A 14,410-nucleotide genomic window follows, 5' to 3' on the forward strand; every position below is an offset into this window, starting at 1 on the left:
ATTGGTCCCGAAGTGAAGACTTTGTAATCTTATGCAAAAGCATATAACAATATATTGTCTAAATAACCGTGTTATATAAAAAGACAAAGTTTTTAAAATGTTGAGCAAAATTGTCAACAATTATTAATTATTCTCCCAAAGAAAAAAGTTTGTTGGATTATGCAGAGTTTAGTATGGTGGTTGGTTTGGGTTTTTTCCGCATAAAAACCCATGAAAGGGTTGAAAAATTTAAATAAGTTCTGGGACACATGTTAATTTAAACACCTTTAAATACAGGTCATATTCGACTTAGGTGACAAACCAATAATTGATGACAGAGTTATGGTCCGTTTTCATTTTTCTTTACATGCACAAGGTTGATGATAACTAAGGAATGTGGATTTTTTTTCAAGGATATGAATAATGCTGCGTCCAAATGTTATTTTCAATTTGTCTATAAATGGGCATTTGTACTCTCCCATGTATCCCATAGTAAGACAAATGTTTTCTTCGTTTTTTATCTCGACTATTCGAAGAATAAGGAGAGCTATACTACTCACCCAAGCGTCGGCGTCGGCGTCACCCCTTGGTTAAGGTTTTGCGTGCAAGCACACATAGGTTAATATCTCAGCAACTACTTGAGGTATTGCATTGAGACTTGATACAATGGTACACAACCATCCAACCTACTTAATTAACCAAGTAAGATAACTCTAGTTTGCATTTAATGCCAATAATAGGCCTTTATTATTTGACTAAGAAATTCTGGTTAAGGTTTTGCGTGCAAGCACACATAGGTTAATATCTCAGCAACCACTTGTGGTATTGCATTGAGACTTGATACAATGGTACTCAACCATCCAACCTACTTAATTAACCAAGTTAGATAACTCTAGTTTGCATTTAATGCAAATAATAGGCCTTTATTATTTGACTTAGAAATTCTGGTTAAGGTTTTGCATGCAACCATACATAGGTTAATATCTCATTAACCGCTTGAGGTATTGAATTGAGACTTGATACAATGGTACTCAACCACCCAACCTACTCAATTAAACAAGTAAGATAACTCTAGTTTGCATTTAATGCAAATAATTGCCCTTTATTATTCGACTCAGAAATTCTGGTTAAGGTTTTGCGTGCAAGCACACATAGGGTAATATTTCAGCAACTACTTGAGGTATTGCATTGAGACTTGATACAATTGTACTCAACAATCCAACCTACTTAATTAACCAAGTAAGATAACTCTAGTTTGCATTTAATGCAAATAATAGGCCTTTATAATTTGACTTAGAAATTCTGGTTAAGGTTTTGCATGCAAGCATACATAGGTTAATATCTCATTAACTGCTTGAGGTATTGCATTGAGACTTGATACAATGGTACTCAACCATCCAACCTACTTAATTTACCAAGTTAGATAACTCTAGTTTGCATTTAATGCAAATAATTGCCCTTTATTATTCGACTCAGAAATTCTGGTTAAGGTTTTGCATGTAAGCACACATAGGTTAATATCACAGCAACTACTGGATGAATTGCATTGAGACTGTATAAAATGGTACTCAACCATCCAATCTACTTAAATAACCAAGTAAGATAACTCTAGTTTGCATTAAATTCAAATAATGGCCCCTTTTTTTATTCAACATAGAAATTCTGGTTAAGGTTTTGCATGTAACCACTTTTAAGTCAATGCTTTAGCAAAAACATCATGTATTGCATTGAAACTTTACAGACACAGGCTCCCAACCATTTAACCTTCTTATTTTATCAAGTAAGATAACTCTATCTTTCATATTATATAATTTTTGCCCCTTTATTATGTGACTTAAAAATTCTGGATAAGGTCTTGCATGTTAGCACACATAGGATAATATCTCAGCAACTACTTGATGTATTGCATTGAGACTTTATACAATGGTATTCAACCACCCAATCTAATTGAATAATCAAGTTAAATAACTGTGTTTTGCAAATAATTGCCCTTTATTATTACTCTTAAAAAATTTCGTTAAAATTTTGCATATAACCACATTTATATTAATATCTCCGCACATCATGTATTGCATTGAAATCTAATCTAACAGTGATCCATGCATGTTTCGCCAAAACTTTTCAATCCTTACACTGAAAAGCGGCAGAATAGTCGAGCGCGCTGTCTCTGTGACAGCTCTTGTTTAAGTTAAAAAAAATTTCAATTGGGTGTTAATGTTTTCAATATGTTCTTTACATGATGATATTTCCAGAACCTTCATTTTTAGTTTGTTTTTGTCTAGTCAAGGTATATTGATAGCCTTGGTGTCATGGTTGGCCTTGTGCAAAAACTTTGACCTTGACCTTAACTCAAAAACAGTATAAGATATTCAAATGAAGCTTGGTACACATGTTCCTAAAGACAATACACACATGTGTAGCACATACCTGGCTTTAATTGCTGTCAAGATAACATGCCCCATTGTTTGACAGAAAAATACAAGAACAACTGAGGAACATTGACATTAGCTGCTGTGATTTCAGATTACCTAGATGCAAGTGATACTGTACACCCTGTTTCATTCATGTACATGTTTATTTATTATAAGGATTTCCTTATTAAAAAGCAAACAATCTCAGAAGATGCAAAGTAAAGTTAGTTAACAAATGTGGTTAAACAATATATTGAGATGTGAATTGAATTAAAGTTTATTTTATATATTAATCCAATTTCCCTTTTTTCCAGACTATTCCAGAAGGCCATCGTGCCCCATTTCCTGTCACACCAAGCACCAACAATGTTCGCAGTGTAGACACACAGACTCCTTCGTCTGCAGGAAATATCGAGGGCCGCAGCTCAGGACGATCGTCGGGTCGGAGTTCCCGCGGCTCATGTAGTCCATCCTCGGGAAGCCCACAGCGGGCACAGTCGATCAGCCCAACTATCCCTATCATAGCAGGAATGGGAAATTCCGATTGTTCCCCTCGTCCGTCCAGCTGTTATGATTCGTCAGGCAGCACTCCGCGAGATGGGAAATCTGACAAGGAAACTGGTATGCATTGTTTAATTGTGAGGTCAATGTATGTTGATTTTTCATTGCCTCCATTTGCCAGTCCTAAATAAATTAGATTCTGCGTAAAAAAGGATTTTGTTATGGATTTGCATTGAGACTTTATACAACGGTTCTCAACCATCAAACCAAGTGAGATAACTATTTTGCATATTATGCAAATTATGGCTTTATTATTCTTGTTTTGGGGTTTTCTTGTAACCACATTTAAGTCAATAGCTCAGCAAATACATCATGTATCACTTTGAAACTTTAGACATGTGTTCCCAACTATCCAACCTACTTAATAAATCAAGTGAGATAACTCTGTTTTGCATATAATGAAAATTTTGCCCGTTATTATTTAACTTATAAATTCTTGTTAAGCATGTTAGCATAAACAAGGTTCATATCTCAGTAACTTCTTGATGCATTGCATTGAGACTTAATACGATGGTATTCAACCATCAAACTTACTTGAAGAATTAAGTAAGATAACTGTATTTTGCATATAATGCAGATAATGGCCCTTTATTATTTGACTTAGCAATTCTTGTTGTTAAGATTTTGCATGTAACCACATTTAAGTTACTATCTCAGCAATTACATCATATATTGCATTGAAACTTTATACAAGGGCTCCCAACCTTCCAACCTTCTTATTTAACAAAGTTAGGTAACTCTATTTTGCACATTATATAATATTTGCCCGTTTATTATTTGACTAAGTAATTCTGGTTATGGTTTTGCATGTAAGCACATATGAGTCATTAACTCAGCAACTACTTGATGTATTGCATTGAAACTTCATACAATAAAATATGATGACTCTATTTGTATATAATGCATTTTTGTCCCTTTATTATTTAACTTGTTATGGTTTTGCATGTAATCTAAGTTAACAGTGATCCATGCATGTTTCAACAAAACTTAGCAATGCTTGAACTTAAAAGCGGCGTGAAAGTAGAGCGTGCTGTCTGTGTGACATATTTGGTTTTGAGTTTTCGCAGTTCAGGTCCTAATTAAGGATGAAATGGACTGCAAAATAATATGTTATATAAAGGCCTTGACATTTGATGTAGTAATTACTGGGAATATCAAGTATTTAAATCAGATTTCAGCGTTTTGTCTAGATTTTCGTCGGCCTGTTTAGGTCTTTATTGTTTGATGCACCAAGAAACTTTTAGTGCTTTCAACATAAACTTGAAAATAGGTTTTAAGTATCGAACAAAGTCCCGAAATTGTTTGCGAAAGAATGTTTTAATGCTGTGAAGGAAATACATCTTTAGTAAATCTTTGTGGCAAGTAAATTGTTTTCTCAGCAAACAGAAGTGATCTGTATTTCTGGAGTTGAGTGCTTTAAGTGCGTAGGAACATGCTTGTTACGATGACTTACTGGTTGTTGTATGTCAAACATATTCCACATTTATTCATTATAGTCATACTTAATAAAACAATAAAACAATTATAATGTCAATTGACAAAGGTTAAGTACAATGTGTTTGTATATTGCTATATTGTGTTTTTAAAGGGACTTGTTCAAGTTTTGAAAAAGAAAAAGAAAGAAAAAAATCATGTGAAATGAGATTAAAATGGATGAAACACCATGAAAAGTTTATGTAACCTGTACGAGGGTTGTCCCAAAATGCTGTGACAAGCTAAGTATATGAATGAGATTTCAACATATTTTTTTAGCATGTCACAGTGTTCTCAATAAGAACCGGCTGCCGTCCAAAATGGACGTTCAAATGGCAATAGGGCTGGTTCAAATTTGGAAAACTAAATGAATTTTCAGTAGAATAAGTAGAAGCTGGTCGTTTACTTTACTATTTGAGACGGTTCAACCAAAACATATTGAGAACCCTGATGTCATGTACATTTTCAGAAAATTTTAGATAGATAATGTTACTAATAACAATTTGATATCACAAACGTCACAAATGCGGCGCACAGTTAACATCATTTCTGACGTCAAAAAAGCGTCAGGCCAGTCATGCATCTACCTTAAAGTATTCCACACTGTGTTCTGCACATCTGTAAAAGTGTTGCAACCAGCCTTAAAAAAACATTTTCTTATCAGTCAGCAGGCAAAGTCCTTTAAATGCTTATGTGGCATTTTCATCCTAAACTCTTGCAAGAATGTACCTTGTTAAGTAGTGATACAGGTAGTGTTCATTAAAATTAAACTTTGTAACTGAATTTGTCACAGTTTTGGGACAACCCATGCTTTGTTAACAGTTATTCAAAAATATGACCAAAAAATGCTTTATTTGCTAAAGAGCAACTTACACTATTGAAAACTGAAAGAATGGAGGCCTTGATTTACAAAACTTGATTTGAATGAGTACCTGCCAGTTGCTTTTTGGTGTTTGTTCATAAATGTTATTAAATTACTCAATTTCAACAAATTAAAAACATCTTTGAACAAGTCTCTTTAACATACACTATAGAGAAGTGCTCCGAACATTGTTGGGTGAATTATTAATTATGCAAGATGGATTGCAATAATTTTCATTCACAAAACATCATTAACATTTCTTTATGTGTTGAAGGCAGCATTTGAAAAAAGAAAATAATGCTAGTGATGCATACATTATGGAATTATTGTATAATTTTATACTGGTTTTATAAAGAATGTGATTATCCCAGTATTTGGCTATGGTTGCCTTGCCCACTTCAACCAATAGAAACGCCCAACAAGCACATTTTATTTGTTTACATTTCATTATTTCAGAATTTCAATTTTTCAGCATTTCATGATTTTACCATTCATTATTTAATAGGGATGGCAACGAGTACCCGAGTACTCGATCGAACGTCCGAGTGCTCGAGTACCAAATCACTACTCGAGTACTCGGGGGAAAAAAATATAAAAATCTATAAAAATCACCAAATACACGATTTACAGACAAAATATCAGATCTGGTTAGTTGCCAAGAGGACAATTTACGGTCCTTCTAATCCCCGCTGTGTACACAATTGACCTCAATCAATTAGTTGACAGTTGTTGTGATAGTTGCAAACTGTCAACAAAGGACCCCTATTTTAAATTAGCACTGATGTCAATTAGCGAAGTTTTGATAGCGGTACTTACACCTACACAATTCTATTGTATACCAATTAGAGACCTTTCACCAAACAATGGACGCTTACGAGCGAAAGAGTATCGACCGTTACGAGAATTGATTTCTTAATAGGCGTATTTTAACTATTTTTGCAATGATTATCACAATTGATTGGTTGATATTTTAAATCAAGAATTATGAATATTAATGAGGTAAACAACATTTACACAGTACGAAAAACTATCATTTAAAAAAAAATAATTGTAGAGTAAACAACTGAACAACTGAACTTCGTATTGAATTTCGTTCACTATTTTCATGTATGCTAATAATTTTCGTTCATTGTAATTCTGATTGTTGTTCATTTCTGCAGTGCAAACTTGTATAAAATAAAACGAATAAGACCAATTAAAAGCCTGAAACAACATTTGTTTTCTTTTTTTGTTAAAATACGTAATAAAAGTTTACTTTAAAGTTGAAAAGGACCAATAATACGACCAATGCACAATATACGACATTAATGATACATGTATACACAATCTTGTCTCCTTTTTTTGTCTTTGTCACATATTCAAAATTTCCGAGTAATCGAGTACCCGAGTACTCGATCGAACGATCGTCCGAGTACTCGAGTATTAATGTTACTACTCGTTGCCATCCCTATTATTTAACCATTTCATTATTCCATTATTTCACCATTTTATTGTTTCACAGTTTCATGATGTTACCATTTTAGGGAATTATGGCATGGCAAGGCTGTGTGGTGGAGACTAAAACACCTAAGTCATGTTAAAAAAAAGAACTGTATTCCTTCAAAGACTAACATTCTGCAATTAACATTTTGCTATTTATGGTTCCGCCTGCCTGGCACAAGTCTGTATCCCAACCAAAAGTTAATCTGGACATATTAACATTACAATAATAACTTACTTCAGGAGATCGTGACAGTGTGTCGCCCGATGCATGTTTGAAGAAGACCGCAAGCCCGAAGCCCAACAAAATCCTGGTTCGTGAGCCGCCAGATGGATGTGAGAGGATTAAGGCTTACGATGAGGACAGGTAACTATTGTAACCCTATAAAGATTACAGTAATCAAACAGATACTCTCTATTCAGCTAGTTTTCAAGCCTTTTATTTTGTGCATTTTGCCAGACACTAGATAGGGTGTCAAGTAGTGATGTTCCGATGATCGATTATAATCGAAAATCGATTGGTTGGGCCTGAAATCGGCGACAATCGATAGTATTTAGTTATAATCGATTATCGGAAAAAAAAAAAAAAAAAAATTGTAAGTGTTCAGATGTTATCTTTAACAATATGGCTGATGAAAGCCACAATGCGCAAGGAAATGAACTTTTTTTTATACAACAACACTTAATATTTTCAATCATTATCATAGACATAAGGTATATGCATATAATGATTAAGAGTTTAATACTGTACCTGAATAAAACTACAACTCAGGTACTATCTAGTATTTTAAAAACCAATTGTACTATCGATAATCGGTTACTTGAGTGGAACCGATCATCGATAGTAAAATTGCAACCGATTCCCAACACTAGTGTCAAGAGTCTGGCACATTGCACAAGCCAACAGGCTCTAGGCTTTTGTAGACAGAGTATAAAGTGCTACAGACCTGAGGGCTTGTACTTTCTTTATACTCTCAAAGGTGGGCATACTAAATTTTAATCATTTTTTGTGCATTCATTCTTTCATCCATCCCTTACACAAAGGTGACATGTTAACCACAAGACTCACACCCCTACCCCAGATGGTCAAGGACATACTTAGAGGTTGACCATTATGGAATAGTACATATATATAGGAATTTCAATTAACATGTCACAGATGTTGAGCCCATATCTCAGGAGTCCTTATCTTAGGACGTGTCATGTGCAAGTCCCAAGTACCCTCCAAGCCCAGTTGTAACTGTAAAATACTAAGTTTGAACAAGCCCACGTGTAAAAGTCTTTTATCTTGCTTTGTTGACTTAGAAATAACTGTTATCTCATATCTGGAATATGCCAGGCTCGCAGGCTAATTTAGACCAATGCCTTTGTCAACTTGACCTGATACTAACCATTTATTTTCCAGAAATCGGCAACCGTCCATTAAAGAGCCACTTCTGTTCTGTCCCATCCAAGGCAAGGGTCAGTTTGAGCTTCGACCAAGCCAGAGCTCAGCTTTCTGTTCACTTAAGAAACACTATACTCAGGGATCTGCATTCTCTCAAACAACAACGACGACAACAACCATCGAGGGACACTAGCCTTACTCAGAACATTCAAACTCCAGTGATTGGCTTGTTTTTGTGATAGCGGAGTCTATTTATAAGTTATGATGTAATGTTTTATTTATAGATATGATGTCAATATTCTATTTATAGTGATTGAGTAATTATCCTATTTATAGAATCATGTTAAGACGGTGTACATGATTGTACAAAGTATGATTTTTGTGCCAGTTGTGTTATTTGCTTATGTAGCAATTTGAGCAATGCAATGGGAGATTTCTTGAACAAGATATTTAATGGCTTTTGTGTATCAAATAGTCGATTATGTACTGTTTGTTGATGTTTTGGGGCCAAACGGAGGAAAATGCTTGAGAAGAGAGTTTCTAGAATATTTGGAAGGTATGTTAAAAGGGGTTGTGATTTAAAAACGTATCTGAAAGGTTGTTTCAGTGGCTTTTCTGCCTTAAAGATGGAAACTTTGTCACTAGCTTTATATGTGACATTAGACAGCGGAAATGAGTTTAACCAACACTTGTTTGAAAAACATGTAGGTACATATATGTAAAATAACATGCGCTGTATGTTGCTTTTATTCGCAGCTTAAAAAATGGCCGGTAAATGGCAGAAAGTTTGTTTTTTAATTTTATTGCCTTGAAAGACCACTTAAGAATGTAGATATTTGTTAAATTATTTTTATACTCTTTGAAAATGTTAGATGTTACTACAAAACTTGTTTTAAAACTTAAATGTTAAAGATGTATTTTTGCATGTTATTTCTTTGTACAGATGTTAACTGTTAAAGATATATATACTTTGTAGTATATGAAAAAATGGCTTTTTTTCTTGTTTAAGGAAAAATAGCTTCTTATAGGGCAAGGCTTTCAAGAAAGATCATTTAAATGAGTATTTTACTTCTGAATACCTGTCAATGTCTTCAGTTTTGTAATATTCAGGTAGATGTTCAATACATTTCTTAGGCAGTCGTCAAACATTTAAAATGATTAAAAATCTAAAAAAAAAAATTAGGAATTTTGAACCAATTGATAACTAGCATCGATGATGACATATTACAAATTCTGTATTTTTTGTGTTATAAATAAGAATACGATTTAACTCTTGAAAAATGAAAACACTGATCTTTTTCCTATTGTAATAATAAATATAATTCTTTGGAATGGCCAGATTGTAGGTTTACAGTGGCCTGACCATGACATTTTTAGAGGGTCAGTAGGTCAGGAAATTAAGGGTTATTTTGTGACTAAGTGATGATCTTACACTAAACAATAAGATGGAATATACTATGACCAAATTTTACTGTAGGTTATAAACTAGGATAGGGGAGCAATATGAGAAAAATCAGGTAAAAACTTATAAAAATACCAACACTGTATAATACCCCTATACTTACAGTTTAATTATATATGTTTCAGAATTGAAACAAATTTTTTACAAAGTTTATAGCCTAGTATACATGCAATTATTTAAATGATAGTTCTGAAAGAATAACTGTTTCTATTGTCAAATTTGGTATAACAAAAAAACAGTTTTCTCTCTCCAATCACAAAAAAAAAAAATTGGATCAGATTATTTTTTGAGTCAGTGAAGGAACTGCAAACAAAAATATTTTCAAGATGGCTTGGCATACAGTAGTGAAAGCTTTGGCTTGTATGTCAGTACGTGTACAAGGTTAATGGTACATTAATTGTAGGTTTCTCATTCCGGTGATCTGATACTTAACTCTTTTAGGTTGTAAAATACTGTTCAGGGAAGATTTTCACGGCCTATAATCCTTGGATCTAATTGTAAATCGAATCTCTTTCTATTTCTCCATGACTCGTCTCCATTCTATGTTGTTGCTATTGCTGTCGTTGTTTGTTTTTTTCACATCTACTCAACTCTAATGTAGCAGAATGAATATAGGATTGTTTATGTTTTTGAAATAGGAGTTCTGCAGAATCTTGTGATTTATAATTCTACAATTTTATTTTATTATTTTTCAGTTTAAAATAGTGCTGTTTTATTTCTTTATATTGCAGTTTTCATAACATCAAATGGAAACATTTGCTTGCCTCTGTGCAATGCTTAATACTTTTATAAAAAAAGTATCTAATTTAATTGATATGAATAAAGTTGTTTTCTGGGCAAAATTTAAGGATTCACCTGTCTTATGTATAGAAATTATCATAAGGAACTTTATTTTTTTTATATATTTTTTACCAGTTTCTATTTAAATCTTTTATGGCAATAAAGACTTTGAAACTCATGCTGATGGCAAAAAAAGTTCCTGACATGAAGCGATCTCTTGTAAATGACCAGTCGATGATGGCGCTTAAATGAGATAAACAACCATGTATTAGTGAATATGGTATATTGTCAATTATTTTCAATGTTAAGTCTATATGTTCTACATGAATAGAAACAGTTCAATATAAAAATCCGTCCTTAGATATTTTTCAAACCAGTTACATATATTGTCATTACTTTCATCGAACATTTTCATCTTTTCTTGAAACAAATGTTAATATTGTGTAAATAATAAAGGCTAAATGTTTTAGAATAACAAATTGTACTATCTGTTCGACTCATTTATGATACATGGTACAAGTTTTTCATACAAATCATATTTTAGCTGTTCTGATGTTCAGTTCATGGTCTATTAAAAAAAAACATTTTTTGCATCAAATGTTGTCTTAACTTATATTTCATATTACAGCCATTTGTTCATAAGGTGTGATGCAATCTTTAAAAACCAGATTCAACATGTGAAAATGATATCACCTGATAAAATCATGTGGTTTTTTTTTAAACATGCTGAATTTTTAAGCGTGAAAATGGTTTTAATTTTAAGGTCATTTAACTTAAGTCAGTAAAAGTTACATCAATGTCACACTGTAAAAATCAGCATGTTGGAAAAACGGATCTATATTTTCACCTGGTGCCTCGTTTTCTCAGATTGTGTCACAGAAGTGAAATTCTATAATTCTTTCTGTATTATGAAGCTACCATTTCTTAAAAAATAACATACAAAGTTATAAAAAACTTTCCATGGATCATTTGGTAAACGACATTTGTACAGGCTAAAGATACATATTCATCAATTTTGTCTATCAATTTTTCAATTTTGTTTCAAAGTGATTGTCATTTTTTATTTCAAAAGCACTGTAATGTAGACGTTTTTCTTTTTTGGTTACCAGAAAGTATTATTTACATGCTAGCAAGTTCTTAGATAAGTGATTTGATTATATATATATCGTCGATAGAGGTATATATGTATTCCATCAAGTAATAAAAATGGCATTCAATAAAAGATGAGTAATAAGAAAGGTTAATAAAAATGGCATTTGGAGTTGAATGTAACCATACAGTTACAGATATTTAAAGCTTTTACATAGCATTCTGGGTATGATTGAAACTTTGCAATAAAATATAAATGACTGTGATTATTGTCTAAGAATCTAGCTAGCATGACATCTCCCAAGCAGTATTTTTGGTTTCTAAGATTTTTTTATGATTTTGTAGAACACTAACTCTGTAATTCTGCCATATTGCTAGTTATTGTGACGAAATAATCAGCAATTTTCTAACATTAGTTACGGAAAGGTTTCTTTATGTATGTTTAATTAATCTGTCCCATAAATACCGGTCTGTGAATTATGAAAGCCTGGTAAACCAATATTATTCGGTATCATTTGAAATGTTTTTGTGTGCGGAAAGAAAATGTAAAAACCTTATAACAGAACAGAACAGAAGTTTATTTCGACTTATGCAACAAAGCATCTCGTCAAACTAATATATACAATTAAACAAAATATTCATAACAAAAAGTGGTTTTGGCCTTCAAAGATTGCAAAACGATCATCTTATGTTTGATTTCAGTCGAATTAAACAGCAACTATACAAGCTGAATTAGATTTATGTATCATGTACTTAGGGTCATTTCTTTTACATCCAAATTTAATATTACGGTTAATGGAGAACTTATTTATGGGTCAGATTCCTTAAACACACATAACATTTTAAGGACGTATCATTATTATTATTTCTTAAGTTGTCAGTTATACAAAATATCAGTTATACATTTGAACTGTTTTAGAAATTATTTTATTTCCCAGTGTCATTTTTGGGCATGAACTTTTTTTGTCAAACATATTTATAGAATAGGGATAAAGATTGAGTATCTTTGTTGTTTCTCGCAAGCATTATAAACTTAATATCTGACAAAATGAAAGAAGCAAGCCCTCATTGACATGTAGTGTAACTAAGTGGTAGTGAGATCTATGTTATAATTATGTGATTCCAAGTTCTAGTTACCATTTGTAAATAAATATCACTTACTGTAGATCGTCTGAATTTTGCGAGGGTTTAACTTTTTAGGTCCCTGTTTTTATAAAGGTAGTAAGGCTTAAGATCATAATTTTCAGCGGTAATTCCATTTTTTCGCAGTTAACTGATTCAATAAAAATATCATAAGGACATTTAGGGAATAGATTCTCCCCGTAACTTGACAGATGTACCTGAGCACTCTAAAGCAGCAGTAGGTTTACAACATAGATATCTATCTTATTGTAAAGGGCCAAGTATTTGTAAAAGGACCTTGCGGAAATGATGTGATCTACAGTAGCTAAACTAACCTAGCAAAGTGCTTTGTAATTTCTGTTGTCTATTTAAAACTTTATTTTTTATACTTATGGCCGTCTGATGGTTGGCTTTTCTCTGCTATGCATACAACTGTTGTTTTATTTATATTTGTAACTTCTATGCCATGTTTGAATTACTTTAAACTCTCTCACTGAAATGAATTTTAGATTTTTAAATTAGCAGATTTAATGAAAATCTTAGATTTGATTAAGCTTAGATGTTTATTTCAAATGTGTTTAAGTTACTTTTCTGTTTGCTTTACTTTTGACTTAGGTGAGCTGTTATTCTTCCGAGTTTTAGTTCAAATCATCGTCAGCTACCCCAGGTACACTCCTACACTCTGCTTCATGGAGTACAGGGGAACGTCCCACTAGGAAAAACATGTGAATTTGAATATGCAATGAGGCAGTTTCATTGGTTCCCAATGGTGACCTTTTTGCAGTCTAATCCAATAAAATTGCCTTGTGTGTAATTCTCTATATTTAGTAACAAATCCCCTATATGGCATCATAGTAATCTCCTTTGTTGAAGAGTAGTAATAAATTGTAACTTTTTAAGAAGGGTTTTCTCCCTTACCTCACTAATATTCATGAAGACCAGATTTTGTCAGAAAATTTTCCCATGGCACTTATGTAGAGTAAACGAGTAAACAAGTACCAGGGTTGCTGACAATGAGTAAATGCGTAGAAATGTCTTGTTACTGAATCATTACATGTTTTTACACTGTAGCATTTGTGCTATTGTAGAGAATCAGCATGTTTGCATTTTAAGCATATATTTACATTCCGAAATCTATAACTATGTCTCAAAAATATCTCAGTGTGTGAAACTCCACCTTTTTGGAATGACATCCCATCTTAACATGAAAACTCATTTTGATCAACATTTCATTCTCATGTTGTTATATTTCTTATTATTTATGCATGTTGATAAGAATAAAACATTTTTCTGTATAATTCTTCGATAAATTAGAATAAAAAAGTATATATCATCAAAGTGAAATAATCAAATTTTTACAAGAAATATTACAAAATAATACAATTTTTCTACACCCTGTACAATGCATGAAATGTTTGGGTACCAGATCATTTACGTTGTGGAACCATGTTTAAATACAATAAGTTCATTTACAGATTTTCAACTCATTTTTCCTTTTACAAGAATGATACTGCCTATGCTTGACGAAGTCATTCAAGAGTTTAACAAACATGTTTGTTTCATGTACATAGGAAAGTTTCATATACATTATGCTCATCATCTTGATTTGACTTATTGATAAAATAAAGTTGTTATTTTCTACATGAAATTGGTTTGTTTGTTTATTAACATTCCCTTGTTGTGAATGGTTAATAATAAGTAACTAGTAACAGTTGTCAGTTTTTTTTTACTTCATTGGCATTAGCGGGGCTGAGCCTGGCTGCCAATTTATTTGTTTAATAAACACCTTAGTGCAAGAACTCATT

At 32.5% G+C, this 14,410-nt stretch overlaps 1 protein-coding gene across 1 annotated transcript in view; it reads left to right on the plus strand.

Annotated features, from left to right (window-relative positions):
* The window catches only part of LOC128231872 (protein FAM117B-like), a 37,702-nt gene extending 23,449 nt beyond the window's left edge, over positions 1-14,253 (plus strand). The window contains exons 6-8 of the mRNA XM_052945123.1: positions 2,705-3,011; positions 7,009-7,132; positions 8,171-14,253. Coding sequence (XP_052801083.1) covers positions 2,705-3,011; positions 7,009-7,132; positions 8,171-8,345 — 606 coding nt within the window. The 3' untranslated portion in view covers positions 8,346-14,253. The remainder of the gene's footprint in view (positions 1-2,704; positions 3,012-7,008; positions 7,133-8,170) is intronic.
* Positions 14,254-14,410: the final 157 nt, after the last annotated feature.

This window comes from Mya arenaria, chromosome 1, assembly GCF_026914265.1.
Source record: "Mya arenaria isolate MELC-2E11 chromosome 1, ASM2691426v1".
Lineage (NCBI taxonomy): Eukaryota > Metazoa > Mollusca > Bivalvia > Myida > Myidae > Mya > Mya arenaria.